The sequence below is a fragment of the Oncorhynchus tshawytscha genome, linkage group LG23, assembly GCF_018296145.1.
Source record: "Oncorhynchus tshawytscha isolate Ot180627B linkage group LG23, Otsh_v2.0, whole genome shotgun sequence".
NCBI classification, from domain to species: Eukaryota; Metazoa; Chordata; class Actinopteri; order Salmoniformes; family Salmonidae; genus Oncorhynchus; species Oncorhynchus tshawytscha.
In genome coordinates this window covers 7822364-7848385 of record NC_056451.1, presented here as the reverse complement: position 1 = coordinate 7848385, position 26022 = coordinate 7822364, and the positions used below count along the sequence as shown (strand labels likewise).

The 26022-nt window shown below is 41.4% G+C and overlaps 2 protein-coding genes across 5 annotated transcripts; one reads left to right on the top strand and one right to left on the bottom strand.

Annotated features, from left to right (window-relative positions):
* Positions 1 to 7: 7 nt before the first annotated feature.
* LOC112223064 (c-Myc-binding protein) lies at positions 8 to 3743 on the bottom strand. Of its 4 annotated transcripts, none has more exons than XM_024386020.2 (5): positions 2542 to 3051; positions 1009 to 1081; positions 866 to 914; positions 426 to 561; positions 8 to 311 (listed from the first exon to the last, which is right to left on the bottom strand). In XM_024386020.2, exons 1-5 carry the CDS (start codon positions 2545 to 2547, stop codon positions 267 to 269), a joined length of 309 nt encoding a protein of 102 aa, XP_024241788.1. In that variant the 5' UTR covers positions 2548 to 3051; the 3' UTR covers positions 8 to 266. The 4 variants fall into 4 exon arrangements, with proteins under 4 accessions (XP_024241788.1, XP_024241786.1, XP_042160442.1 ...); XM_024386018.2 differs by lacking the exon at positions 2542 to 3051 and adding an exon at positions 3607 to 3743 and having other exon boundaries at positions 12 to 311; XM_042304508.1 differs by having other exon boundaries at positions 24 to 311; positions 426 to 555; positions 2542 to 3043.
* A 950-nt stretch (positions 3744 to 4693) lies between these two features.
* On the top strand, positions 4694 to 22739 carry LOC112223065 (ras-related GTP-binding protein C). The gene is made up of 7 exons (XM_024386021.2): positions 4694 to 5119; positions 7176 to 7379; positions 10885 to 11084; positions 14791 to 14905; positions 19010 to 19152; positions 19389 to 19537; positions 19929 to 22739. Exons 1-7 carry the CDS (start codon positions 4937 to 4939, stop codon positions 20078 to 20080), a joined length of 1146 nt encoding a protein of 381 aa, XP_024241789.1. The 5' UTR covers positions 4694 to 4936; the 3' UTR covers positions 20081 to 22739.
* Positions 22740 to 26022: the final 3283 nt, after the last annotated feature.

Sequence of the window (26022 nt, the reverse complement as noted above, 5' to 3'; positions counted from 1 at the left end):
TACTAGATACAAAGCATTGGTGTACAGTAGGTTAAGTACACTGAAAGCAGAAAAAGGGGGTTTGCTTTTATGAGGGGGAGATAGTCAAAGGACAAAAGCTATTATATTTCAATATATCAAATATACAAATTAAGTTAAATACTTAAACCTAGTAGAAAGAAAAGAACAGAGGTGAATAAAATCCCTTGCCTCCAGTTGTTGGTTTCGACTTGCCATAAAAATCTTGAGTTTCTAACAAAATTACTTCAATAAAGCCGAGGCACATCCTAGTCGGCAGCTCCATCCTCTTGTGTAGGCTCATAGCGTTGAAGCTAAGGAAGTGTGTAAAAACAGAGATTCTATTATTTTGTTAGTTTTGAAAAGTTCAAGCCTACCATGTGTACAGATCATCACACTCAATGAAAAATAATCATAGGCAGGCCTACCCTGTTCTTGAGTCGTTTGTTCTCCTCGGCCAGCAGCTCACACCTCTGCCTCATGTCTCTTAGGTCCTGCTGGAGTGCCTCAGTGTCTGCAGACTCCTGGCCAGCCACACCCAAGTGCTGCTTGAGGAAACTGGATCTTATTAAAGAAATGAGTGTGCTGAGGGAGGAATTCAACTCATTCTCAACCTTATTGTCATTGAAAATGAGTAATTTTTATATTTTAGAAAAGCATCCCATCGTGAGCTGTGACAGTCAACACTTGTTCTGTCATCTGTGTGAGCACGCCGGGTTGCTATACCACTAAAGGCAACAGAAAGGTCAGACTCAATGTGAGGGGCCTCAGTGGAGTTCCATCACCTTCCAAAAACATAGCTATACATGTCTACATTATGTAGGAAATATTCATTACAAAAACAGAGCAAACATTTTTAAAAGGATACTCAAGCGCATTGTTGGGTTTCTCCGTCTCTTCATACAATGCCAACAGCACTGTAATAAGGAAAGGCACAAGCCGTTTTCGTAATTTGCGTAGGTCAAATAAAATTAACAATTAAAGTTAATTAAATATTCGAAATAAACACACCACTGGTGAGGCTGTCAAGGACACCAGCCTTCTCCAGGTATCTTTGAAACTGCTCTCGTTTGGACTCTGAAGCCTGTAGACACATTGGCATTGAGACAAATGATACTTGATTACCTGATTAACAACAAGACGGTCTTATATGGAGGAGGTGAGGGCCCTCGGAGAGTGGTGTCAGGAAAATAACCTCTCACTCAATGTCAACAAAACAAAGGAGATGATCGTGGACTACAGGAAACAGCAGAGGGAGCACACCCCTATCCACATCAACGGGACATAAGTTGAGGAAGGTAGAAAGTTAAGTTCCTCTGCGTACACATTACTGACAAACTGAAATGGTCCACCCACACAGACAGCGTGGTGAAGAAGGCGCAACAGTGCCTCTTCAACCTCAGGAGGCTGAAGAAATTTGGCTTGTCATCTAAAACACTCACAAACTTTTACAGATGCACAATCGAGAGCATCCTGTCGGCCTGTATCACTGCCTGGTACGGCAAATGCACCGCCCTCAACCGCAAGGCTCCCCAGAGGGTAGTGCAGTCTGCACAACGCATCACCGGGGGCAAACTACCTGCCCTCCAGGACACCTACAGCACCCGATGTCACAGGAAGGCCAAAAAGATCATCAATGACAACAACCACATGAGCCACTGCCTGTTCACCCAGCTATCATCCAGAAGGCGAGGCCAGTACAGGTGCATCAAAGCTGGGACCAAGAGAGTGAAAAACAGCTTCTATCTCAAGGTCATCTGACTGTTAAACAGCCATCACTAACATGGAGAGGCTGCTGCCAACATACAGACTCAAATCTCTGGCCACTTAAATAAATGGATTTAATAAAAGGTGTCACTAGTCACTTTAAATAACACCACTTTAATAATGTTCACATATCCTACATTACTAATCTCATATGTATATACTGTATTCTATACCATTTACAGCATCTTGCCTACGCTGCACACCATCACTCATCCATATATTTACATGTACATATTCTACTCATCCCTTTACATTTGTGTGTATAAGGTACTTGTTGTGAATTTGTTAGTTTACTTGTTAGATATTACTGCATCGTCGGAACTAGAAGCACAATCATTTCGCTACACTCACATTAACATCTGCTTACCATGTGTATGTGACCAAAAAAATGTGATTTGATTTTTTACTTCCAATTTATTCAGGGTTCAGTAATTAGCTAGTTCATCCATGATGCTGCTAGATGTTTGCTGGCACCATTTTGCCCAAGAAAGGGAAGGAACAAGATCCTGTGCATTCATACCTCCCTTGATGTAATCACTGTTGATAAAACATGATTGAACAGGTGAACTCAAGGGCTTCACCACATAGCTTTCACCTGTCCAGTAATTTCTAATCAATGACTCCACCAAGGAACCTAATTCAAGCTTAAATGGGACTAGTATGATTGCTATAAATATTATAGCCTTCTTTACTGTGTACTGAAGAGAAAAAAAAACATCCAAACTGAGTATTGTACCTCGGTAATAAACTATCTTAGCCAGCCAGTAATGGACTAACCTCCATGGTGAAGTTTGTTGCTTTGTGGTAATCTAGCTCAGACTACATCGATTCGCCCAAGGTCAATACTTTAAATTATAAAACGTGTACTCATGTTAGCGTGGCTTTGTTTGCTTTAAATCCATACTTTTCAATATACGTTCATTCAAATACAACAACCGACTGTTTGCTCATTGCTCTATGATGGCAACTCATCGCAAATGCGCATGTGCTAATTGAATCCCAACACAGAAACAGTCCGTGGTGGTATCAATATTACCCCAAAGGCAGTACAATATGAAGATAAGCTAAACACTGCTCCGTCAATTGAAATCTCCATACACTGTAGGCGACTTCATGGTGACGTTAGCGCATGCGTAGAAATACGTCGGTTCGAACGGTCGTCTCACGCTGAACTGCGCATGTGCAGGCCATCAACCCAAAGGCAGTCCTTTGATATAAAGTTGTTTTTGACGAAAATTAAAACGTGCCAGTTTGTGACTTTCACGAAATTGGACTAATAACATGGTCAACTACTTACGATATTGGCTCGAATCTAGCTTGTGCCTTTAGATTTCAAGAAAATTAACTACGGAAAACATTTTCACTCATCTCATTTACATCCCAAACCCCGACCTGCCCGGTTTGGTCTGTTTCGCAAGCTTTCTTGGAAGTCTCGCGATGTTGTGACTCGATTTGGAAACTGACTGACTGTACCTGTGGTATTTGATTACCGTTTATTGAAAAAGTATGATTTTAGCACACAAAGAAAGTCACGCAACTACAGAGGACAAACATAGGTACAAGGTGGGCGTTTCATAATTTTTTTTTTTTTAAAGTATTGACCTTGAGCGAATCGGTGTAGTTGAGACTACATTCCACAAAGCCTGGTCTCGGCTCCACTCAGTTGGTGAAATTCATCAGAAAATTCCTTCACCGTGGATTGGAGTTTAGTCCGCTAAATTAGCACACTAACGCGTGGGAAAACTTTAAACTCTCCTGGTTGTTTTACAATGCCATTGTTGTATTTTACACACTACATCGTTACTCACGCCAATGTAAAACATTATTATGCAGTCCACTTACTCTGTAGTGTGCCATTATAAAGTTAAACTTTACTGCTTAACTGAGGTTCTTACGACCCTCACTGCCTGCAACACACAGGTTTCTCTGTTAGCCTTGACGTCAACACAAGCACGCTCGGGTTTAGAGCATGCGCAGTGTAGTTTATTGAAATAGTTTCTGTACTGTCTTTTTCTGCCCTCTGCTGGTGATTTTGTAGGCTTCACACAGACAGTTCTCACTTTTTATTTAATTTTAATTTTATTTATTTCACCTTTATTTAACCAGGTAGAACAAGTTCTCATTTGCAGCTGTGACCTGGCCAAGATAAAGCAAAGCAGTTTGACACATACAACAACACAGAGTTACACATGGAATAAACAAACATACAATCAATAATACAGTAGAAAAATCTATATACAGCATGTGCAAATGAAGTAGGATGAGAGAGGTAAGGCAATAAATAGGCCGTGGTGGCGAAGTAAATACAATATAGCAATTAAACACTGGAATGGTAGGGTGTGCAGAAGATGAATGTGCAAGTAGAGATACTGGGGTGCAAAGGAGCAAGATAAATAAATAAATACAGTATGGGGATGAGGTAGTTGGAAGGGCTGTTTATGGAAAACAATACTGGAAATACTGGAATAACATTGATTGTACAATTTTACTATGATTCAAAGAGATACATCCATCGTGAATTGAACCCCCCCAGTCAAAACAAAATAAATCAGTCAAACTATAACTTTCCAGCCAAAATAACTCCAGGTGAAAGGTCACAAAACAAACCTGTGCACTAGCAGAGATACTCTATATAATAACGAGATGCTCTTGTCTCCGCACTAACTGGCGCGAAGGCAGACGGTCTGCTTATCTGTCTCATTTTTGATCGTGTTTAAATTAAGTTCGGTCTGCTTATCTCTGTATTCCCGCGGGGACATATTTTGACGGGAATTGACCCTCTCGCTTCGTTTCTTCCTCTCTGGCACTAGTCTACTTGGTCAGCTGACTGCAAAACATCTGACAAGGGTAGGACCAGTCTCGACAGATTGACACCCTGCTTATCCAATTATTATTCGCATCCTATGTACATCATCCAATTAGATTCGGAGGTGGTTCAAGAGCAGGGTTTTCGGCGAAAGGGAAACATAGGGGACCCGAAGATCTAAAGGATAAGGGAGAATATTACAACACACTCTGGATTTGCAAGTAACATTGGCATAATTGATGCATTTAAACTGTATTTTAAGTTTTATCGGCGGTGTGGAAGGATCTGTCGGTAAAACTGCAGGCAGGACTGCGTACAACTATTAGGGTGAGGGGGGATTGGGGAAGCGAGAGTTGTTGGGTCAAAATGTCGATTCAGTACGAAGTGGAACCGTTGGCAGACAGCTACGGGGTTGCGGACTCGTTCCCCAAAGATTTTGGATATGGAGAAGAGGAGGCCGACATCGAGGATAGCCCAACTCCATCTGACAGCAAACCTAGAATTCTGTTAATGGGTTTGCGAAGAAGTGGCAAGTCGTCAATACAGAAGGTAGGAAGCGATGTCGGCGGACATGATTAATCTGTCTTTACATAACGCCTTATTTGAGTTCAATCAGCAACTATAGCTATCATCACCAGTTATTGTGATAGCTTGCTAACATTGCCACAACTTCTAAACATTCCTGAGGTTAATATAGTAACATGCATCCATTCTGAACGCCAGACTTTACTTCTATGTGTAAGACCAGATGTCATCCTGGTCTGAATAGCAAGTTACTGCTACATGACATGCAAGCAAACACTTCAGTATAGCTAGCATCTACAGAGATGGTCTGGTTTAAAACCTCCGTGGTGTTGCATTCTTTCTTCTAGGCAGTGGTGTAAAGTACTTAAGTAAAACTAATTTGTTTCTAAAGTATTTTTTTGTGGTATCTGTACTTTACTATTTATATGCTGGAGAACTTTTACCTTACTACATTCCTAAAGAAAATAATTAATTTTTACTCCATACATTTTCCCTGACACCCAGAAGTACTCGTTACATTTTGCATGGCTAGCGTGACAGGAAAATGGTCCAATTAAAGGTACTTATCAAGAGAACATCCTTGGTCATCCCTATTGCCTCTGATCTGGCGGACTCACTAAACGCACCAGCTTCATTTGTAAATGTTGTCTCAGTGTTGGCATGTGCTCCGTAAATAAAAATAAATACAAAATGGTGCGGTCTGGTTTGTTTAATATAGGGAATTTGAAATTATGTATACTTTTACTTTCAATACTTACGTATATTTTAGCAATTACATTTACTTTTGATACTTAAGTATATTTAAAACCAAATACTTTCAGACTTTTACTCAAGTAATATTTTACTGGGTGACTTTCACTTAACGTTACTTGAGTCATTGTTTCGTTACAATATCTTTTACTCAAGTATGACAATTGGGTACTTTTTCCACCACTGTTTCTAGGGAGGTTCAGCCAACTATTTCAATTGATGTTAGCCAGTGAGCTGGCTAGTTGGTTCAGCTAACGAGTGCAAACAACATACAATTAATTCAACCGTATGTAAAATAAACGTTTGCTAGGTTACTTGTTGATCATTTATCAGGTGAAAACATGTTTCTTGATCGGCACTCGTGCGCGGTGTGATCACTTGTATGGATTGGGCACGTGACTGCCTGTCTAAAATCTCTTCTCTGGCGTTCCAGATCTTGTGAGACACTCGCAATCAGCATTATATTGCTAAACAACCTCACTCATGACAGCAGAGCTACAGCCACACATTTTACAAGTCATATTATCACTTTTATGGTTCAATAACTATGCTCTTTCCAGGGAAATGCAATTAATTCTAGATGCACCAAATAACTTCACTCATTAGAATAAACATTTTCCATCCCTGTTTGCTAGTTTTAGATGTAGTTGTTTTGTAGCAGACTTTTTTGCATTCTTGTTAAGATGTTGGGGGCAATGCCTTCACCCATTTGATACAAGGAGGAAGAAATCATGTAACCTGAAATCTGAAGGTAATCTGAAGGTATTTCTGCTTCAGTAGTAGAAGATGCAAGACTTACAACACGTAACGTATTAAAGAGACTTTCTGGTACTTTTTCCTACTTTTTAGCCAGTAGTTCTGAAAGTAACCCACATGTGGTGGCAAATTGAGGTAAAACAGTAATTCTGCTCATATATTATGCATGTATGAACTACACATTGACACATCCAGCCCAAGACGAGAGGTTTAAAAAATAAAATTCTTCTAGTCTCAAAGTACCAGAGCGTGTTTTTCTAAGGGCGCCAAACTATTTAGTTATGTGTTTTTCTCATATTTTCATTCATAGGCTATAGTTGTGCAGAGCTACACTGTTGTTGAAGGCCCATCTAAATCCATGACCCTAAATACTGAGCCGCAGAGTACGTTCTTCCCTTAAGCCTCTTGCTAGTTCCAAAACATGTGATTTGGCTTTTTCCTCTGGTATTAGTGACCCCGGTTACTATTACAAACTCTCAAAATGGAGTGTCTCTCTTTGGTCTTTTGAGAAGGAAGCAGTAGGTCTAGGTGTTGTCATTTTGTCTTTACAGCACGGTCTAATTTCCTGTTTCAGGTGGTATTCCACAAAATGTCTCCTAACGAGACGTTGTTCCTGGAGAGCACCAACAAGATCTACAAGGACGACATCTCCAGTAGCTCATTTGTCAACTTCCAGATCTGGGACTTCCCGGGTCAAGTGGACTTCTTTGACCCCACCTTTGACTACGAGATGATCTTCAGAGGCACGGGTGCTTTGATATTCGTCATTGACGCACAGGTGAAAAGATTGTGTTTTTAATACACATTTTCACTCAATGGTTGACTGACTTACTGACATGTTGAACACCATAATTGATAAATTATGAAATAGAATTACTAGAAAGGGAAAAAGCCCTTCAGACCACAGCATTTTAACAGAATACTCATGTCATGGGTAATGTCTGAACCTGTTCTATGGTCTTTAAATGAAATGTATTCAAACTGACTAAACTGTATAGTTTATACATGTAATTTGTGTTTATAGAGAAGTGGATGATATAAGTGTGGGCTAGACTACTTCTACTCTGCAGCACAGGATAAGCTTCTCATGTTGAAACGTTGAATGACCCAACACTTCAAAGACAATTGATTGTCACAGACGTTTTCTGAAGACAGTGCACATTGTTATCCTAACTGCTAGAACAAAGTGATCTTAACCATGATCTAAATCAAAGCTAATTCAATCAGGGAGGCCATTTATCTCAATTTAATGATCACATTGAAAGGAGTTACCAGTGTCACTACATTTTTTTATTTTTCTGGTTTGTGTTTAGTAGAGCAGGCAAAGAAAAATGCTTTCAAACATTTTTCATTGGAATACGAAATTGAGCGTTTCTCATTGGACGTGTCCAGGTAGTCCCACCCTTTTCACTCCATTTTCTTCCGTTTGGTGCCTAATGAACTAGGGGTGTGAACGTTAAAACGTTTAAAGGAAATTGGCATCCTTAACGTTAACACGGAACCCAAATCGGCTGCGTCCGTGCGCTATCGTGCATACATTTATTTTGTCCCCCTACACCAAACGCGATCACGACACACAGGTTAAAATATCAAAACAAACTCTGAACCAATGTCATTAATTTGGGGACAGGTCGAAAAGCATTAAACATGTATGGCAATTTAGCTAGTTAGCTTGCACTTGCTAGCTAATTTGTCCTATTTAGCTAGCTTGCTGTTGCTAGTTAATTTGTCCTGGGATATAAACATTGAGTTGTTATTTTACCTGATATGCACAAGGTCCTCTACTCCGACAATTAATCCACACACAGAACGGCCAACCGACTCGTTTCTAGTCATCTCTCCTCCTTCCAGCCCTTTTCATCTTTGAACTTATGGTGATCGGCATCTACACTTTCATAGTATTACCACGACCACCGGCAAAACAGTTAGTCTTACAATCACCCACTTGGGTATAACCAATGAGGAGATGGCACGTGGGTACCTGCTTCTATAAACCAATGAGGAGATGGGAGAGGCAGGCCTTTCAGCGCGATCTGTGTCAGAAATAGAAATGAGTTCTATTTTAGCCCTTGGCATCGCAGACGCTTGTTGTGCAATAATTGAATAACATGGATTTCAAAATGCATTTTGCGACGTATCTGGTCAGCATGTAAGAAAAATCCCTAACCGAAAATCGGTGTATTTATTTATTTTTTACTTAGATGAACAAAGTAACAGCATAGTAGGGCAGTTTAGGTCAACCCTAGGAGGGTTGAAACGCGAGGATCAACTTCTCTGCTGTTTTGGTGCCCTTGCTACCTCGCTGTGAACAGCGTGAAGTGAACCCTGTGTGTGACTGTGAGAGCGAACTGTTGCATCTGGCTCAATATCATAGCCTTTTCATTGATGATAGGCCCTGCTTTACTGAAGCTGTGAGACATTGCAAGCTAAGAAATTGTGAGGTACAGCATTCCATTCTGAGATACAGCTTTTAATTACCGATAGATCGGCCAAGTGCACAGTTCTGCTTGTCTGTCTGGTGGCCAACCTGCCTATATTGTGCCCTTCTCTCCGTCCCTTCGCTATCACGCAAGTGTTTGTAGCTGAATCTAATCTTGACACTCAGAAATGGGAGTCGACGTGGAAGGAATCAAGGAATAAATTATTTTGGTGTCAACTATCCACCACTACGCCATAGTAACAGTTTGTAAAAAAGGCAAGGGACAACAATGTCCTGTATGGCAACACTTTGAGAAGGAAATGCAAACTTTGCATGGTGGAATTGAGGTACAGTTTAAATTATTATTACTATTTTTTTAATTGCATTAATGGATTTTTTTGTCCATTTGTCACATTCCTATAACCCGCAACAGGACACCGTGTCCACATTGCTGGTGTTTTCGCACAACCTTAATGATAAGGTTGTTAATCCAGGAATTGGTCTTAAATAACCTTTTTTTTTTTTTTGTGAACAAATGTTTAATTTAGTCATTTATAAGGTTGGTAGCAATGTGAAAATTGTTGCGCAAGTCTGTTGCAGTTCTTGTCAACTACAAAACCCACAATGCAATACTCCCTCTGGGCAGGCTGGCTGGCTAGCTAGCAAACATAGCTACACACAATAATACCAAAGTCAATATCAGCATGTGAAGTAGCCAGCTGTAAAATTGCCTAAAACGGCACTATCAATTTAGGCGTCTCACCGAGTTTGCCTCTCCCCAAAGTGAGTACAGAGTACGTTGCTATAGCAATAACGGCCCTTTCCCACATTTCCAACAGACACACAGGGCACATTGCAATATAGTACTTGAAGGAGAAACTGAGTTGAATGAATTTGGTTCACTGTTTAGATTGAGAACATCTAAGGGGGAAAAAAACAGTATATACTTTGTCATGATGATTTTTAAATGGATGTATGTGTTCTAGACAAGTATGCCCATACCATCTATTGACTGATTTGGAGATCTGGAGTGCAGGTAGGCCTAATTGTTATAAAAGCGTAATGAAGTGTCATATTGTGTTATCCCATATCTCCAGTGACGAGAACCATGTAGCTATGACGTGTTCCTACAAGATTTCCTGATTTCAGACGGACCACTTAGAAGTTAAATCATGAGGGAAATTGTTATTTTACCCACTGATAGAACCTAGGCTATTACCAAATTGTCAGGAGTTTCATGATTTTTCTTTCTGTGGGTGGATTATCCCGTTACTGTTGTCAATTATCTGTGCGCTATAACTAGGTTGTAACCACTTAACGTGTCCTAGGTGTTGTATGTCCAACAAACCTACTGTATCCTTTTGCCAGTTTATTAAGACTTTTCCAGCTGAGTTAAATTTAGTAAGTGTTTGTACAAGCCACTGTACTGAGGCAGAGTGGCACTCCATATCTCACTAGCGTTCAGTATCTCTCAGTGCAGATGCAGAATTCGCAGGGAAATAAATTGACAAGCTTGCTCAACACATCCAATGTCACTCACTTTTGCAGTCAGATTTCGCAATCTGTAGTTTTATGATGGTTATGTTGAAATCTTCGATTGCTTTAATCTAAAAAGTAGCCTAATTCTCCAGGAATTCTGGCAAACTCTCCCCACCACAGGGATTGTGTCAAGTAGGATATATGAGCGTAGGGGATTGTGTTATGCGTGTTGGATAGTATGGACGTGGAAATGTGCATGCAGGCAGCAAGATGCATGTAGTCTACTTTTTAGGCACACTTGTACACTACTTTGTTTTAAGCCACTTGTTCTGTGTGTGTCTCTCTGTTTGTGCTTGTGTTCTTCTTTGATCTTCTTTCTGCCCAGGATGACTATGTGGAGGCGTTGGGCAGACTCCACCTCACCGTGTCGCGGGCCTACAGGGTCAACCCTGAGATTAACTTTGAGGTGTTCATCCACAAAGTGGACGGCCTCTCCGACGACCACAAGATCGAGACCCAGAGGGACATCCACCAGAGAGCCAACGACGACCTGGCAGACGCCAGCTTAGAGAAGCTTCACCTCAGGTAGATCCGCAGACACTCACCCTCAAAGGGATAGTTCAGAAAATCTAACCGTCCCTTTAATCCTCCCCTTTTGAGTTTACAGTATGCCAAGGGAAAAGCATTGAAAGCCTACAGAAAGAGCAGCTACACTAAACTAATTAGCCTTCTCAGCTTATTACCTTGCTATTGTTGGTTAGTATTCTATTGTAGGCCTAATTCTCTTTTTTTTCTACTGTTCAACCCAGCAATGACTTCATGGGAGTTCAGGTGATGTGCATTTGACTAAAATGTTAGCAGTTTTAGCATTGGTCAGCTATCTTTTTTTCACAACATAAGCTAGTCATCTGTGCAGCCAAGTAATTTCTTGTGGCCTCTTGTCACTTTGATTATTTTTTATATATCATGATTGGTTTTGGAATATGGCTGAAATCTGAGTGAATCAGATCACACTTGCGATTCCACTGATGTTGATACATTGAAAATAGATCCAGGTAGTTTTGTGTTAGTGTTAGCCTAGCTGTTAAAGCTCTCTCACTCTGCATAAGGAATGTTGGCTTGTAAGATTGGTTTCCCAGAAATTACTTGCCTTACACAACACATGGATGAAAATATTTGCCGCGATGTGGGGCAAAACACGTCCCTTCTTTTGGTCCAACATTTGACTGTGAGTGGGGCAGTAACATATTAATGAAAAGCATACTTGTCAGTGTGTGGTCCTGGATCATAGGGTTTGCTTGTATACTTCCAGCACATGGTTGTCATACTCTGAGCATTACTGTCAGATTCCACCCCGGCCTCTTAATGAACAAACACCACAGCGAGTGTTCATGGTGCAAACTGTCTATGTTAAAGGATCAGAAGGATTACATGTCGCCTATATATCATGTACCGTTACGCTTATACTGCCTTCAATGTTTCCCATTTTCTCTTCTGAAATTGAAACCATAGCCTCAAATTTGAATTCTGCTGAAATGGTTGTTTTCAATGGGGGATATCATCACATGCCCTGATGATCATTTCCCAGATATTGGCCTAGGCCCTTTATACATTAATGATACTGAGCCTAGCGAGTAGTTTTATGAAAAGACAAACCGGTTCAAACACGCTCTGCAGCTTTCCAGTACTAGGTTTTTCAATTGGGCTGTGCGCTTTTCCTTTCTTGAGATGTAGGCCTATTTTATGAAAGGTGAGATTGCTGTTGGTGCACGCCAGACAGTTGGATCAATGGTGGATTTATAGTGAAGCTGGGAGGAGGGATGTTGAGTTGAGTTGTTGTGTTCTGTCCTCTGCACTGCAAAGACATCTCTGTGCGAAGTCTTTGGATCTGTTGGTTAGAACTGCGTCTCTAAAGTTTCCCAATTTTCAATTTGGGACAATGAAGTTACAATCACTACTGTTTTTATAGAATTCTTTAAAATGTTATGCTACCTTAATGCTTTTGTAATACGTTGCTAATATTTTCAATTCTGCAGTTGGACTGTCCCAAAATGTAGCATCATGGTCATTATTAAGTGATGGCTTATCTTTGTGTGTTTTTAAAGCTGAGAAATGCTTTCTGTTTCATGTTCCCTACTGTTTTGTGATATGATCCAGTCTCACTCTGTGTTTTTACTTGAATTACAGCGCACAAGGAACTAAGTCATCAACTCCTAACCTGTGCAAGCCTATAGCTACAGTGAGGGGGGAAAAGTATTTGATCCCCTGCTGATTTTGTACATTTGCCCACTGACAAAGAAATGATCTGTCTATAATTTTAATGGTAGGTTTATTTGAACAGTGAGAGACAGAACCAAAAACAGAAAAACGCTTGTCAAAATTTTTATAAATTGATTAGCATTTTAATGAGGGAAATAAGTATTTAACCCCCTCTCAATTAGAAAGATTTCTGGCTCCCAGGTGTCTTTTATACAGGTAACGAGCTGAGATTGGGCCTCCCGGGTGGCGCAGTGTTTAAGGGCATGGCACTGCACTGCAGCGCTAGCTGTGCCACCAGAGACTCTGGTGGCTCTGTCGCAACCGGCCGCGACCGGGAGGTCCGTGGGGCGACGCACAATTGGCCTAGCGTCGTCCGGGTTAGGGAGGGTTTGGCCGGTAGGGATATCCTTGTCTCACCGCGCACCAGCGACTCCTGTGGCGGGCTGGTCGCAGTGCACGCTAACCAAGGTCGCCAGGTGCACGGTGTTTCCTCCGACACATTGGAGCGGCTGGCTTCCGGGTTGGATGCGCGCTGAGTTAAGAAGCAGTGCGGCTTGGTTGGGTTGTGTTTCGGAGGACACATGGCTTTCGACCTTCGTCTCTCCCGAGCGAGCCCGTACGGGAGTTGTAGCGATGAGACAAGGTAGTAGCTACTAACAATTAGATACCACATTTTTTTAAACACACTCTTAAAGGGAGTGCTCCTAATCTGTTTGTTACCTGTATAAAAGACACCTGTCCAGAAGCAATCAATTAATCAGATTCCAAACTCTCCACCATGGCCAAGACCAAAGAGCTCTCCAAGGATGTCAGGGACAAGATTGTAGACTTACAAGGCTGGAATGGGCTACAAGACCATCGCCAAGCAGCTTGGTGAGAAGGTGACAACAGTTGGTGCGATTATTCGCAAATGGTAGAAACACAAAATAACTGTCAATCTCCCTCGGCCTGGGGCTCCATGCAAGATCTCACCTCGTGGAGTTGCAATGATCATGAGAACGGTGAGGAATCAGCCCAGAACTACACGGGAGGATCTTGTCAATGATCTCGAGGCAGCTGGGACCATAGTCACCAAGAAAATAATTGGTAACACACTACGCCGTGAATGACTGAAATCCTGCAGCGCCCGCAAGGTCCCCCTGCTCAAGAAAGCACATATACATGCCCGTCTTAAGTTTGCCAATGAACATCTGAATGATTCAGATGACAACTGGGTGAAAGTGTTGTGGTCAGATGAGACCAAAATGGAGCTCTTTGGCATCAACTCAACTCTCCGTGTTTGGAGGAGGAGGAATGCTGCCTATGACCCCAAGAACACCATCCCTACCGTTAAACATGGAGGTGGAAACATTATGCTTTGGGGGTGTTTTTCTGCTAAGGGGACAGGACAACTTCACCGCATCAAAGTGACGATGGATGGGCTCATGTACCGTCAAATCTTGGGTGAGAACCTTCATCCCTCAGCCAGGGCATTGAAAATAGGTCGTGGATGGGTATTCCAGCATGACAATGACCCAAAACACAGCCACGGCAACAAAAGGAGTGGCTCAAGAAGAAGCACATGAAGGTCCTGGAGTGGCCTAGCCAGTCTCCAGACCTTAATCCCATAGAAAATCTGTGGAAGGAACTGAAGGTTTGAGTTGCCAAACGTCATCCTCGAAACCTTAATGACTTGGAGAAGATCTGCAAAGAGGAGTGGGACAACATCCCTCCTGAGATGTGTGCAAACCTGGTGGCCAACTACAAGAAACGTCTGACCTCTGTGATTGCCAACAAGGGTTTTGCCACTAAGTCATGTTTTGCAGAGAGGGAAATAAGTATTTGACCCCATTAAAATGCAAACCAATTTATAACATTTTTCACATCCGTTTTTCTGGATTTTATTGTTGTTATTCTGTCTCTCACTGTTCAAATAAACCTACCATTAAAATGATACTGATAATTTCTTTGTCAGTGGGAAAATGTACAAAATCAGCAGGGGATCAAATACTTTTTCCCTCACTAACTTCCCATTCTTTTCTCTATCTTTCAGTTTCTATTTGACAAGTATCTATGACCATTCAATATTTGAGGCCTTCAGTAAAGTGGTTCAGAAGCTTATCCCACAGCTGCCAACACTGGAAAACCTTCTAAACATCTTTATATCCGTAAGTACCAAATTCCCTCTTGATTTAGTTCTCGCTGTTTTGATTTGAATGCTTTTTTGCATTTCTTTCATTTGTTTTACCTGGGTTGTGTTCATTCGTGTACACCATAACATAACATTCTTTCAACGGAAAATGCAAAGTAATGTTTCTCATTGGATGAGTTCAGCTAGTCCCTCCCTGCTACTTGGCTGTACCTGCACCAAAACTCCAGTATTTTTCATAGCTTGTTCTGTCTTCTTTTTAAATAGGGAGACAAATGTTTTCAGCACTTTTATTTCTATGTCTGATCAAAACTTGACCACAGTCAAATTCCACGTGACCGTTGAGTCACGGTAATCTCCACTTATGCACTGTGGACATGCGTTGGTACGTAGTACCCAACTCGCTAATGACCATCAGGTCCTAATGGCCTGGTACTCAGGGCTCTGTTGACCCTCCAACCACTCTGATATCAATGCAAATGCCATTGAAAATCACATCAAACACTTTTCATCAAAACAGTATCATGCTTTTAGAATGCACCTCATTGTAATTGATCAATTTTGAAGGAAGAAGTTCAACAACAGGTTGGAACTGAGTGGAAAACATGGTCATTGTAGATGTTGTTCAAAGCCTGAACACAATGATTTGGACAGCGCTTTCTACGACGACGATGAATTCAAAACACCCATATTAAATATGAGCCCGACAACCCCGAGAAATAAAATGTTTGCCGTTCTACAATACATAGCCCGCCGCATATTATGCACTGCAAAAAAACATGAAAAAGAAATTTAAGAACTCTTTGGTACCCAATTGGTTTGGCCTATACTCTAGTAATCACCTTTTGAGTGTGGACTGTATTATTATGCATACTGGATGGACTGGTTACCTTATGCTGCGCTCCAAACTAGAGGTCGACCGATTATGATTTTTTTCAACGCCGATACAGATTGGAGGACCAAAAAAGCCGATACTGATTGGAGGACCAAAAAAGCCGATACTGATTAATCGGATGATTTAAAAGAAATAAATAAAAATATATATAGATATATTTTTTAAATATATTTGTAATAATGACAATTACAACAATACTGAATGAACACTTACTTTAACTTAATATAATACATCAAATAAAATCAATTTGGACTCAAATAAATAATGAAACATGTTCAATTTGGTTTAAATAATGCAAAAACAAAGTGTTGGCGAAGAAAGTAAAAGTGCAATATGTGTCATGTAAAAAAGCTAACGTTTCAGTTCCTTGCTCAGAACATGAGAACATATGAAAGCTGTTAATGAGTCTTCAATATTCCCAGGTAAGAAGTTTTAGGTTGTAGTTATAATAGGACTATTTCTCTCTATACGATTTGTATTTCATAACCACTGCGCCACCCGGGAGGCCTGCAAAACGTATTTTGACCGGGATCGAAGAGACTTTGGACTCTGGAACGTTGGTATTAGACAACAACCATAAAAGCAGTGTATGAAAGTGTCATCAGGGCTGACTATGACACACGTCACAATGTAAGTCACACACCAGACACCATTTCTGCTAGGGCTGGGAATTGCCAGGGACCTCATGGTTAGGGCTGTGGCGTGCATGAATTTTTGTCAGACGGTTATTGTCATGCACAAGACTTCCAGTACCACGGTAATTGACTGTTAATGAACAGAAACACGTTTAGCATCTCCAGGCCTGCACACATACAAGCCGCTGATGAGCACCTTTGGAACATCTACATTTTAAAAAGTCTAATAAATCAATTTAATACAGACCCTCACAATAAATCCATTATTTATTTTAGGCAGGTCTAAAGAAACATAACGATATGAAGAAAATGCATTTCAGAAGAACAGAATGCGAGTTGGCCTACTGTATGTTATCTGGCTATGTGCCATGCCATTGGCAGTAGACTTGTTCATTTAGCAGACAAGATATGCTTATAAGTCCAGTGCCATTATTTGATTTAATACTAAAAATATTATAATTGAACTTAGCTGAATAAAACGAAGGATATTTTTTTCCCCATTCCAATGTGAGTACACATATGAAGTGGCTACGTTGAGCGTAAAAGAGAGTGATCATTTGGAACAGGTCTTATATGCTAGATTCAGAGTTATTTGGCAACTTTAGTTGTGAATGTATACAAACCTTAGAATGTCTTAGAAATCAAAACATATATATGAGCTGCATGATGCCCCATTATCAAATGGGTAGGAACAGGGGAATAACGAACGGAGGCCGCTTTCCCGCCAGTTCTTTAAAAAAAAAAACTATGCCGGGTAGGTTACTCTGGTTATTACACACTGCATCAACCGCTTTTTGAGGAGCATGCAGCCTCTGTATGCCATGGGCTCTCCAACCCTGTTACTGCAGCTACCCAGTGCTTAATTTGGGAAACCCAAGTGAAATCTGTTCGGGATCATCGGTAGTAAGTTGTTTTCAAAACATATTTCATTAAGCTGACAGTCACTCTGGAGAAAGGAATGAAGGAGAGAGGGGAGGAGATGGAAATGCACAGTGGTGAGATATTCTGTACCGTAAGGTAGTGTCAGCCTATTGATTTGGAAAATATAAAAACAATTCCCTATTACTAGGCTATACAAATATGCACTATAAATTGTAGGCGAACTCTGTAAACCACCCTGCAAATTCAACGAACAGCATCGCCTGAACCTATACGTTCTCTCCCAGACTCAACAGCAGTTTGGAGTAGAGGTCGACCTATTAATCGGAATGGCCGATTAATTAGGGCCATATAGGTTCATTAGGAACGTATAGGTTCAGGCGATGCTGTTCGTTGAATGTGCAGGGCGGCTTACAGAGTTCGCCTACAATGCCTGCCTTACATTGCACTCCATGAGGAGCCTGCGTGGCAGGTTGACTACCTGTTACGTGAGGGCAGCAAGAAGCCAAGGTAAGTTGCTAGCTAGCATTAAACTTATAAAAAACAATCAATCGTAACATAATCACTAGTTAACTCCACATGGTTGATGATATTACTAGTTTACCTAGCGTGTCCTGCGTTGCATATAATCGATGTGGTGCCTGTTATTTCCGATTGAATCACAGCCTACTTCGACAAACGGGTGATGATTTAACAAGCGCATTTGTGAAAAAAAGCATGGTCGTTGCACCAATGTACCTAACCATAAACATCAATGCCTTTCTTTAAAATCAATACACAAGTATATATTTTTAAACCTGCATATTTAGTTAATATTGCCTGCTAACATGAATTTCTTATAACTAGGGAAATTGTGTCATTTCTCTTGTGTGCCGTGCAAGCAGTCAGGGTATATGCAGCAGTTTGGGCCGCCTGGCTCATTGCGAAATGTGTGATGTCCATTTATTCCTAACAAAGGCTGTAGTTAATTTGCCAGAATTGTACATAATTATGACATTGAAGTTTGTACAATGTAACAGCAATATTTAGACTTAGGGATGCCACCTGTTTGATAACACACGGAACGGTTCCGTATTTCACTGAAAGAATAAACGTTTTGATTTGGAAATTATAGTTTCCTTGATTGGACCATTTTAATGACCAAAGACTCGTATTTCTGTGTGTTATTATGTTATAATTAAGTCTATGATTTGATAGAGCAGTCTGACTGAGCGATGGTAGGCACCAGCAGGCTCGTAAGCATTCATTCAAACAGCACTTTTGTGTGTTTGCCAGCAGCTCTTCGCTGTGATTCAAGCATTGAGCTGTTTATGACTTCAAGCCTATCAACTCCCGAGATTAGGCTGGTGTAACCGATGTGATATGGCTAGCTAGTTAGCGGGGTGCGCGCTAATAGCGTTTCAAACGTCACTCGCTCTGAGACTTGGAGTAGTTGTTCCCCTTGCTCTGCAAAGGCATATGAAATGCATGAAAACGGGGTAAAAAAATAAATAATAATAATAATAATAAAATTTGAAAAATATGTTTTGCATTGGTAAATAAAATGTATTTTCTTTACTTAGTAAACCCTTGCTGTTGACATGAACTGAAAGATAGCTCTGAGAGATTTCTGCCAAGCTTGCTTTTAGAAGAACCAAATGGGCACTCATGGTGTTTCTGTCCCTCCTCCTTCCCTTCCTCCCCTATAACCCTATTCCCCTCCTTCCATCCTCAGAACTCCGGCATAGAGAAGGCCTTTCTGTTCGACGTGGTCAGTAAGATCTACATCGCCACAGACAGCAGTCCGGTGGACATGCAGTCTTATGAGCTGTGCTGTGACATGATCGACGTGGTTATAGATGTCTCCTGCATCTATGGGTAAGTCCCCTAGAACTGAATTCCTATCAGATATGTATGGTTTACAGCTGCATGTGTTTGTGGTCATTTCTGTGACAACACTTTACTTCAAGCTGAACGGTATAAAATCACACTTTTACCCCTTGTTATAAGCGTGTATGAGACATTTAACGTCTTATTATAAAGTTTGAAATGTTAGGTCCCTGTATCGAACACACTTTCAATTTGAATTAGTTCCCTTACGTGTGTTGATCCAGTCTGAAGGAGGATGGCAGTGGTAGTGCCTACGACAAGGAGTCCATGGCCATCATCAAGCTGAACAACACCACAGTCCTCTACCTGAAAGAGGTCACCAAGTTCCTGGCGTTGGTCTGCATCCTCCGAGAGGAGAGCTTTGAGCGCAAAGGCAAGCCATCCACCCCAGCACTTCCTCATTACTGCATTAAGCAGTCTCTCGATCAAGTGTGACTTCACGCCCACAAGCGCGACATTCAGACCGATGCCAATGGAGGAGTGGCACAGTCTTATTTAAGGAAGTGATCATGTCTTGAGTCTCTTGAATTTCAAGCTTCTCAGGCAGTAGCGCTCATATAAGTGGCTAGTTTGTCTGCCACTGTAGATGTTCTTCACACGGGGCATTATTGGTTTATCTTGATAGGGGTTTGTTCACGTCTTATTCTTTGTTTCAACAATACGTGACTCATGGAGTAATCGACTGAGTGATGTTCAGAGTCTCTAAGATCACAAAGTGAAAATATATTCAGACCCTTCTCTCATTGACACGTATCTCTCCCCAGGCTTGATAGACTACAACTTCCACTGTTTCCGGAAGGCCATCCACGAGGTGTTTGAGGTGGGTGTTTCCACACCGTGGACGGGCTCCCAGGCGGCCGGCACGCCCTGCACCAAGGCTGTGACACTCAACGGCACGCCCCGGAGCACTGTCTAAACACAAATGGACAGACGGAGAGAGGATAGGAAAGGACAGAAAGATAGAAAAGAAAGATGGGGAGGGATCGTGCGGAAAAGACTAATGGATTGGGGTTTTCAGTAAACCAATCATAACTCTCGCACCCAGATCCTAAAAATCACAGGAAGAGGACTAGAGCTAAAAATTCAAATGAAGGGTCAGGGCTGAACCCGAAGCTCAGAGGGTAAGGAGGACTGCGAGCTTACAAAGCTAGGATGAAAGGGAAACTGAATGCAGAGATACTAGGAACATTCGTACATTTCGTGTGAATGCAAGGCATTGTTTTCCGCTGTTTGGCACTCTGCCACGAGTAAAAACGGCTAAATGAAAGTCCAACAGGACTGGTATACGTAAGCAAAAGCGTATGTGTTATTTGGGAACTTTCAGTGAGAGAGGCCTCACGTGCTTCAAGTCCCAGGAGACCTGAGGAAGCTTGGTAATATCGTTGTCTGTTTTAGCTGCTGGTTCATCCATGTGAAGAAGTACTTTTTAAAAAATGTAAACGTTGCTGTAACCCTCGATAAGGAGAAGAAACTGCATAGGCTGTAACGGGGATCAGTATAGTTGTGTAACCCTGTGCAGACTTATGGGTCGAAGTCTCTAAGAAATGCTTGGTGTTTATCCAAAACGCACATGGTAACACTTTCTCAAGGCCTTATTTAGATAGAAAGCTTGCAGCAGGCAAGCTCAATCACTACTCACCCGCCTGTATGCTGCCCAAGACTTTGCTTCTGGTTTCATTCATTCTGAAGAAAACAGGGTTACTCAGAGTGCAAAAGGGATTGTAGTGTCCACTTTTTCTGCTTCTGTTCTGCGTGTGTGTCTGAAAAAGAGGATAGTTGGGGATTATGGATTCATGACTGCCCCATGTTGATTTGCCAGTGCAGGACCTATGCTCAAAGTTGCTGTAGTGTCATACTGTATAATGCTATGCCATGTTGGAAAATTGAGCTAAAGAATAAACCTGTTACCAGTGGTTTGATCAGTGATGCTTCTAGATTCTAACTAGGATTTGTTGCAGTTGGATATCTGGTTCATTAGAATCTTGCACAGATGAAACATTCTACCTTTTGTCTTCTGGAAATAATCCATTGCATTGGCTTATTCTCTTGGTTTGGCTATCAAATGATGCATGCAGTACAAGCACATTCTAGATATATCTATCTCCCTTATGCATAAAGTAGTCAGTTTGGCCATATTTTCTGACACTCCATTGTAATACTGCCCCGCATGGATGCTTGCCATAGACCAAATGCTACTAACAGCCAACCAACTATACCAATCTTCAACTAATGTGTGCAACTCATACATTTATGACATCACAAGTTCTTTGAGCATGACCCTTCTCTTTACTGAAGCAGGTGGAGTCCGATGCCATTAGGAATGAGCTAATCTGGTCCCAGATCTGTTTGTGCGGTCTTGCCAAGGCGTGACAATGAATAAAAGAGTTGGCGAGACTGCACAAACAGATCACGGACCAGCCTAACTAGGAAAGGTCTCTGATGGGACCTATACATTCCGGTTGTGTGGCACCAATTGACATTATATCATTTAATGTTGGTTATGATCATGATAAACAGAATGGTGGCAATGAAACGCCGGTCACCACTTCAAACCCTGCCTTACGTGACTAGTTGTTTCATTCACTCATCCCCCATCGCACAGGAGCGGCAGGTAGCCTAGTGGTTAGAGCGTTGGGCTAGTAACAGAATGGTTGCAAGATCGAATCCCCGAGTTGACAAGGTAAAAATCTGTCGTTCTGCCCCTGAACAAGGCAGTTAACCCACTGTTCCTAGGCCGTCATTGAAAATAAGAATTTGTTCTTAACTGACATGCCAAGTTAAATAAAGGTACAATTAAAAACATATTTGTTTTTAAATCGCGCCGTCTGGCGCATATAGGACAGCAACAACGGCTTTCCACTTCTGGCACTTTGGAAGTCTTCTCCACTGTGCTTTAGCTTTGCTGATGTTGATCAGCATTTCGGTGTCTATTAGGTTTGTCTCAGAGCCTCAAGGAGTTGGGCAATTGCTTGTTTGTCTGAGGAGGTTGGCGTTTAATGCATTAGGCCAACAGATGTGGAGTATTCTTCGCAGACAAGTTGCGTGTAAGGTGAATTGTTTGTTCTGGTCAGTCACTTTCCAGCACTCTGTACCATACAGCACAACACTGGTGGATTTAGAATTTGATCTTTGTGCTGTTATCTATCATCTTGACTTACAAATCTGTTGGAACTTTAAGAAGGTTTCACTTTAGCTGAGGGTTCTGCTCAAGGACTTTTATCACAGCAATCCACACACAAAAAAACAAACACAGCATGAAGCCAATATGAAAACCCATTCCAAGCATGTATGCAATAACGTGTCGTCAAGCTAAATTATTCTCAACATAACATTGCTCATTGTATTTCACTGTCGGTAAGGGAGACCAGGTCTAACCATGAAAATGAATCCTGGGAAAAAATGACCAAATTGCATTATTCTGCCCTGAATGCAAGAAAGGTTGTTTTTTTTGTTGCCTGTGTTTGGTTTGTTCATTTGTTTTTGCAAATAGACATTTGGAACTATAGTAAATCCACTGTTGTCAGTTCTGCCAAAGGTTTTATCATTCACATGAAATAAACACTTGCACATCAAAAGCAAATGTTTCTGGTTTTACTTGATGTTTTAGTACATTAGTTCTTTGGCAGACTAGGGCACAATGATGTATCGTATGAAATCTGGTATCTGGCACAGTATCATAGGCTCGTGCTGGCTTGCCAAATCTGCAGGCTCTTTTGACACCTGGAAATGAACACTAGATGGTGCCAAATGACTGTTCTCATTTCTTCATTGTGTATTGCAATTCAGTTGTTTGCCAAACTACCTGAATAATTTCACTGCATTTCAGGGATTACTACATTGGCTATGATCGACTCGATGCAAATGTTTTTAACCCTAGCCACAACCACAGGGATCGAAGCAGAAACACTTGGAGGTGAGATGTCCAGCCAGAGATGACTGAGAGCGGCCTCCACTGGTTCGCTGTGAAAGCTCTTGCCCCGAACCCCGAGAGATGGAGAACAATGGCCTTCGTCAATGGCCTGTGCTGAAGGTAAAGTATATAAATACGACAACCACTTTTTTCAAAAAACAACAACTTCCCTAAAAACATCTGTATTTGATGTATATATTTTCCATTTATAATAACATAGGCTAATCAAATCATAGGCTGAATACATAGGCCTATATTTTCAACAATGCTATTATTTGAAACCTTAGCCCAAAAAAATGGCAAATTTTGTTGAGTTGCTGTAGTTCAATATTGTAGTCTTAAAAAAAAAAAATGTACCAAACTATAAACCCCCACTGGTTTACTGTGCAAAATATCAGTTGAATGGCTCTGCTATGAAAGTGCCTTGCCAGTTAAAATAATCCTCACAGCCACTGATGACCCATTATGTGCAGAGGTAGGCAAGGCAACTAAACACCACTTCCCCACAATTTAGATGCAATAAAACACTGACATCTTTTTTTGATCCACTTCATTAAGCCTCTAATTTGTTATAAAAATCCTGCATTAATCTTGGCGACGGCTTCCCCGCGGTTCTTTAAACTCTACTCCAACCTTCCCGTGTTGGTTTGATGGCTCCTCAAATAGGCTCTAATTTAAGATAAATAATGCATTCCCACTAGTAACCATGCCAAGGAATCTACAATGTGACTTTGACATAGTAAAATCATAAATTAACAGTCAAAGTATAAGGTCTCTCAAACCCCACATCCTAAACTGAGTACACCATTCTGCCACCTCTGGTGTCTTGGCCATCCCACCCCTACGGAAGGGCAGCTCCCACTCAGCCCAGTCATTGCTCTTTTCTGTCCTGGCACCCCAATGGTGGAACCAGCTTTTCCTTGACAGTAGAGTCCCTGCCCATCTTCCCAAAAACATCTGAAACCCTCCGTCTTCAAAGCGTGTCCTAAATAATCCCACAGCACCCCCTGACTTTGTTGATAGTAAGTACATTTTTATTTAAAACTCAGCTATGACTGAGGTATGTGGTTGTCCCACCTAGCTATTTTAAGATGAATGCATTCACTGTAAGTCACTCTGGATAAGAGGGCCTGCTATATGACTATAATGTAAATGTCTCAAATTGTAGACGAATCACATTCTCTGATAGACCGCCTGCCAGCCTGATGTTATGTGAATACTTAAGGTATTGCTCTGCAGTTTTAAGATGTTTTTATTTTTTTCACAAGTTGAAATAGGTTTGACCTTTTCGGTATGGTGCGAATAAAGACTTGAGGTCCTGGCTTACTATGCTAAAGTTGAAGTCAATGTTTTTGGGCTCTACTGCCAACATTGGTCATAGACCTAAAGTCATTGTGATCTGATGATGGTACACAATATACAGTGCATTCAGAAAGTATTCAGACCCCTTGATGTTTTCCACATTTTATACAAAAATGTATGATTTCCCCCCCCATCAATCTACACACAATACCCCATAATGACAAAGCAAAAACAGGTTTTTAGAAATTGTAGCAAATTTATTTACAAATAAAACAACTTAAATATCACATTTGCATTTAGTATTCAGATCCTTTACTAGATCCTAGTACTTTCTTGAAGCGCCTTTGGAATCGATTGCAGCCTCGAGTCTTCTTGGGTATGACGCTACAAGCTTGGCACACCTGTATTTGGGGAGTTTCTCCCATTCTTCTCTGCAGATCCTCTCCAGCTCAGTCAGGTTGGATGGCATTGCTTCACAGCTATTTTCAGGTCTCCAGATATGTTTGATTAGGTTCAAGTCCGGGCTCTGGCTGGGCCACTCAAGGACATTCAGAGACTTGTACTGAAGCCACTGCTATGTTTTCTTGGCTGTGTGCTTAAGGTCGTTGTCCTGTTGGAAGGTGAACCTTCACCCCAGTCTGAGGTCCTGGGGCAAGTTTTCATCAAGGATCTCTCTCTATACTTTTGTGTTCCTTTTACCCCTCAATCCTGACTAGTCTCCCAGTCCCTGCTGCTGAAAAACATCCACACAGCATGATGCTGCCACCACAATCCTTCACTGTAGGGATGGTGCCAGGTTTCCTCCAAACGTGACACATGACATTCAGGCCAAAGACTTTAATCTTGGTTACACCAGAGCATCTTATTTCTCATGGTCTGAGATTCCTTTCGGTGCCTTTTGGCAAACTCCAAGTGGGCTGTCGTGCCTTTTACTGAGGAGTGGCTTCTGTCTAGCCACTCTACCATAAAGGCCTGATTGGTGGAGTGCTGCAGAGATGGTTGTCCTTCTGGAAGTTTCTCCCTTCTCCACAGAGGAACTCTGGCTCTCTGTCAGAGTTACTAACAGGTTCTTGGTCACCTCCTTGACCTCCTGATTTTTTTTTATTTTTTAAATCACACCTTTTATTTAGGTAGGCTAGTTGAGAACAAGTTCTCATTTACAACTGCAACCTGGCTAAGATAAAGCAAAGCAGTTCGACACATACAACAATACAGAGTTACACATGGACTAAACAAACATACAGTCCATATACAGTGTGCAAATGAGGTAAGATAAGGGAAGTAAGGCAATAAATAAGCCATGGTGGTGAAATAATTACAATATACCAATTAAACACTGGAGTGATGGATGTGCAGAAGATGAATGTGCAAGTTGAGATACTGGGGTGCAAAGGAGCAAATAAATAAATACAGTATGGGGAGGAGGTAGTTGGATGGGCTATTTACAGATGGGCTATGTACAGGTGCAGTGATCTGTGAGTTGCTCTGACAGCTGGTGCTTAAAGCTAGTGAGGGAGATATGAGTCTCCAGTTTGATTTTTTTTTTTGCAGTTCATTCCAGTCATTGGCAGCAGAGAACTGGAAGGAAAGGCGGCCAAAAGAATAATTGGCTTTGGGGGTGACCAGTGAGAGATACCTGCTGGAGC

Bases quoted from the DNA above. Each gene is read 5' to 3' on its own strand.
- LOC112223065 (XM_024386021.2), top strand. From the start codon at position 4,937: ATGTCGATTCAGTACGAAGTGGAACCGTTGGCAGACAGCTACGGGGTT. The intron at 11,085-14,790 runs GTAGATCCGCAG...TCTATCTTTCAG, and splicing joins TTAGAGAAGCTTCACCTCAG to TTTCTATTTGACAAGTATCT. The intron at 14,906-19,009 runs GTAAGTACCAAA...TTCCATCCTCAG, and splicing joins TTCTAAACATCTTTATATCC to AACTCCGGCATAGAGAAGGC.
- LOC112223064 (XM_024386018.2), bottom strand. The intron at 915-1,008 runs GTGTGTTTATTT...TCCTTATTACAG, and splicing joins CCTTGACAGCCTCACCAGTG to TGCTGTTGGCATTGTATGAA. The intron at 562-865 runs GTATCCTTTTAA...TTCTTTAATAAG, and splicing joins AAACCCAACAATGCGCTTGA to ATCCAGTTTCCTCAAGCAGC.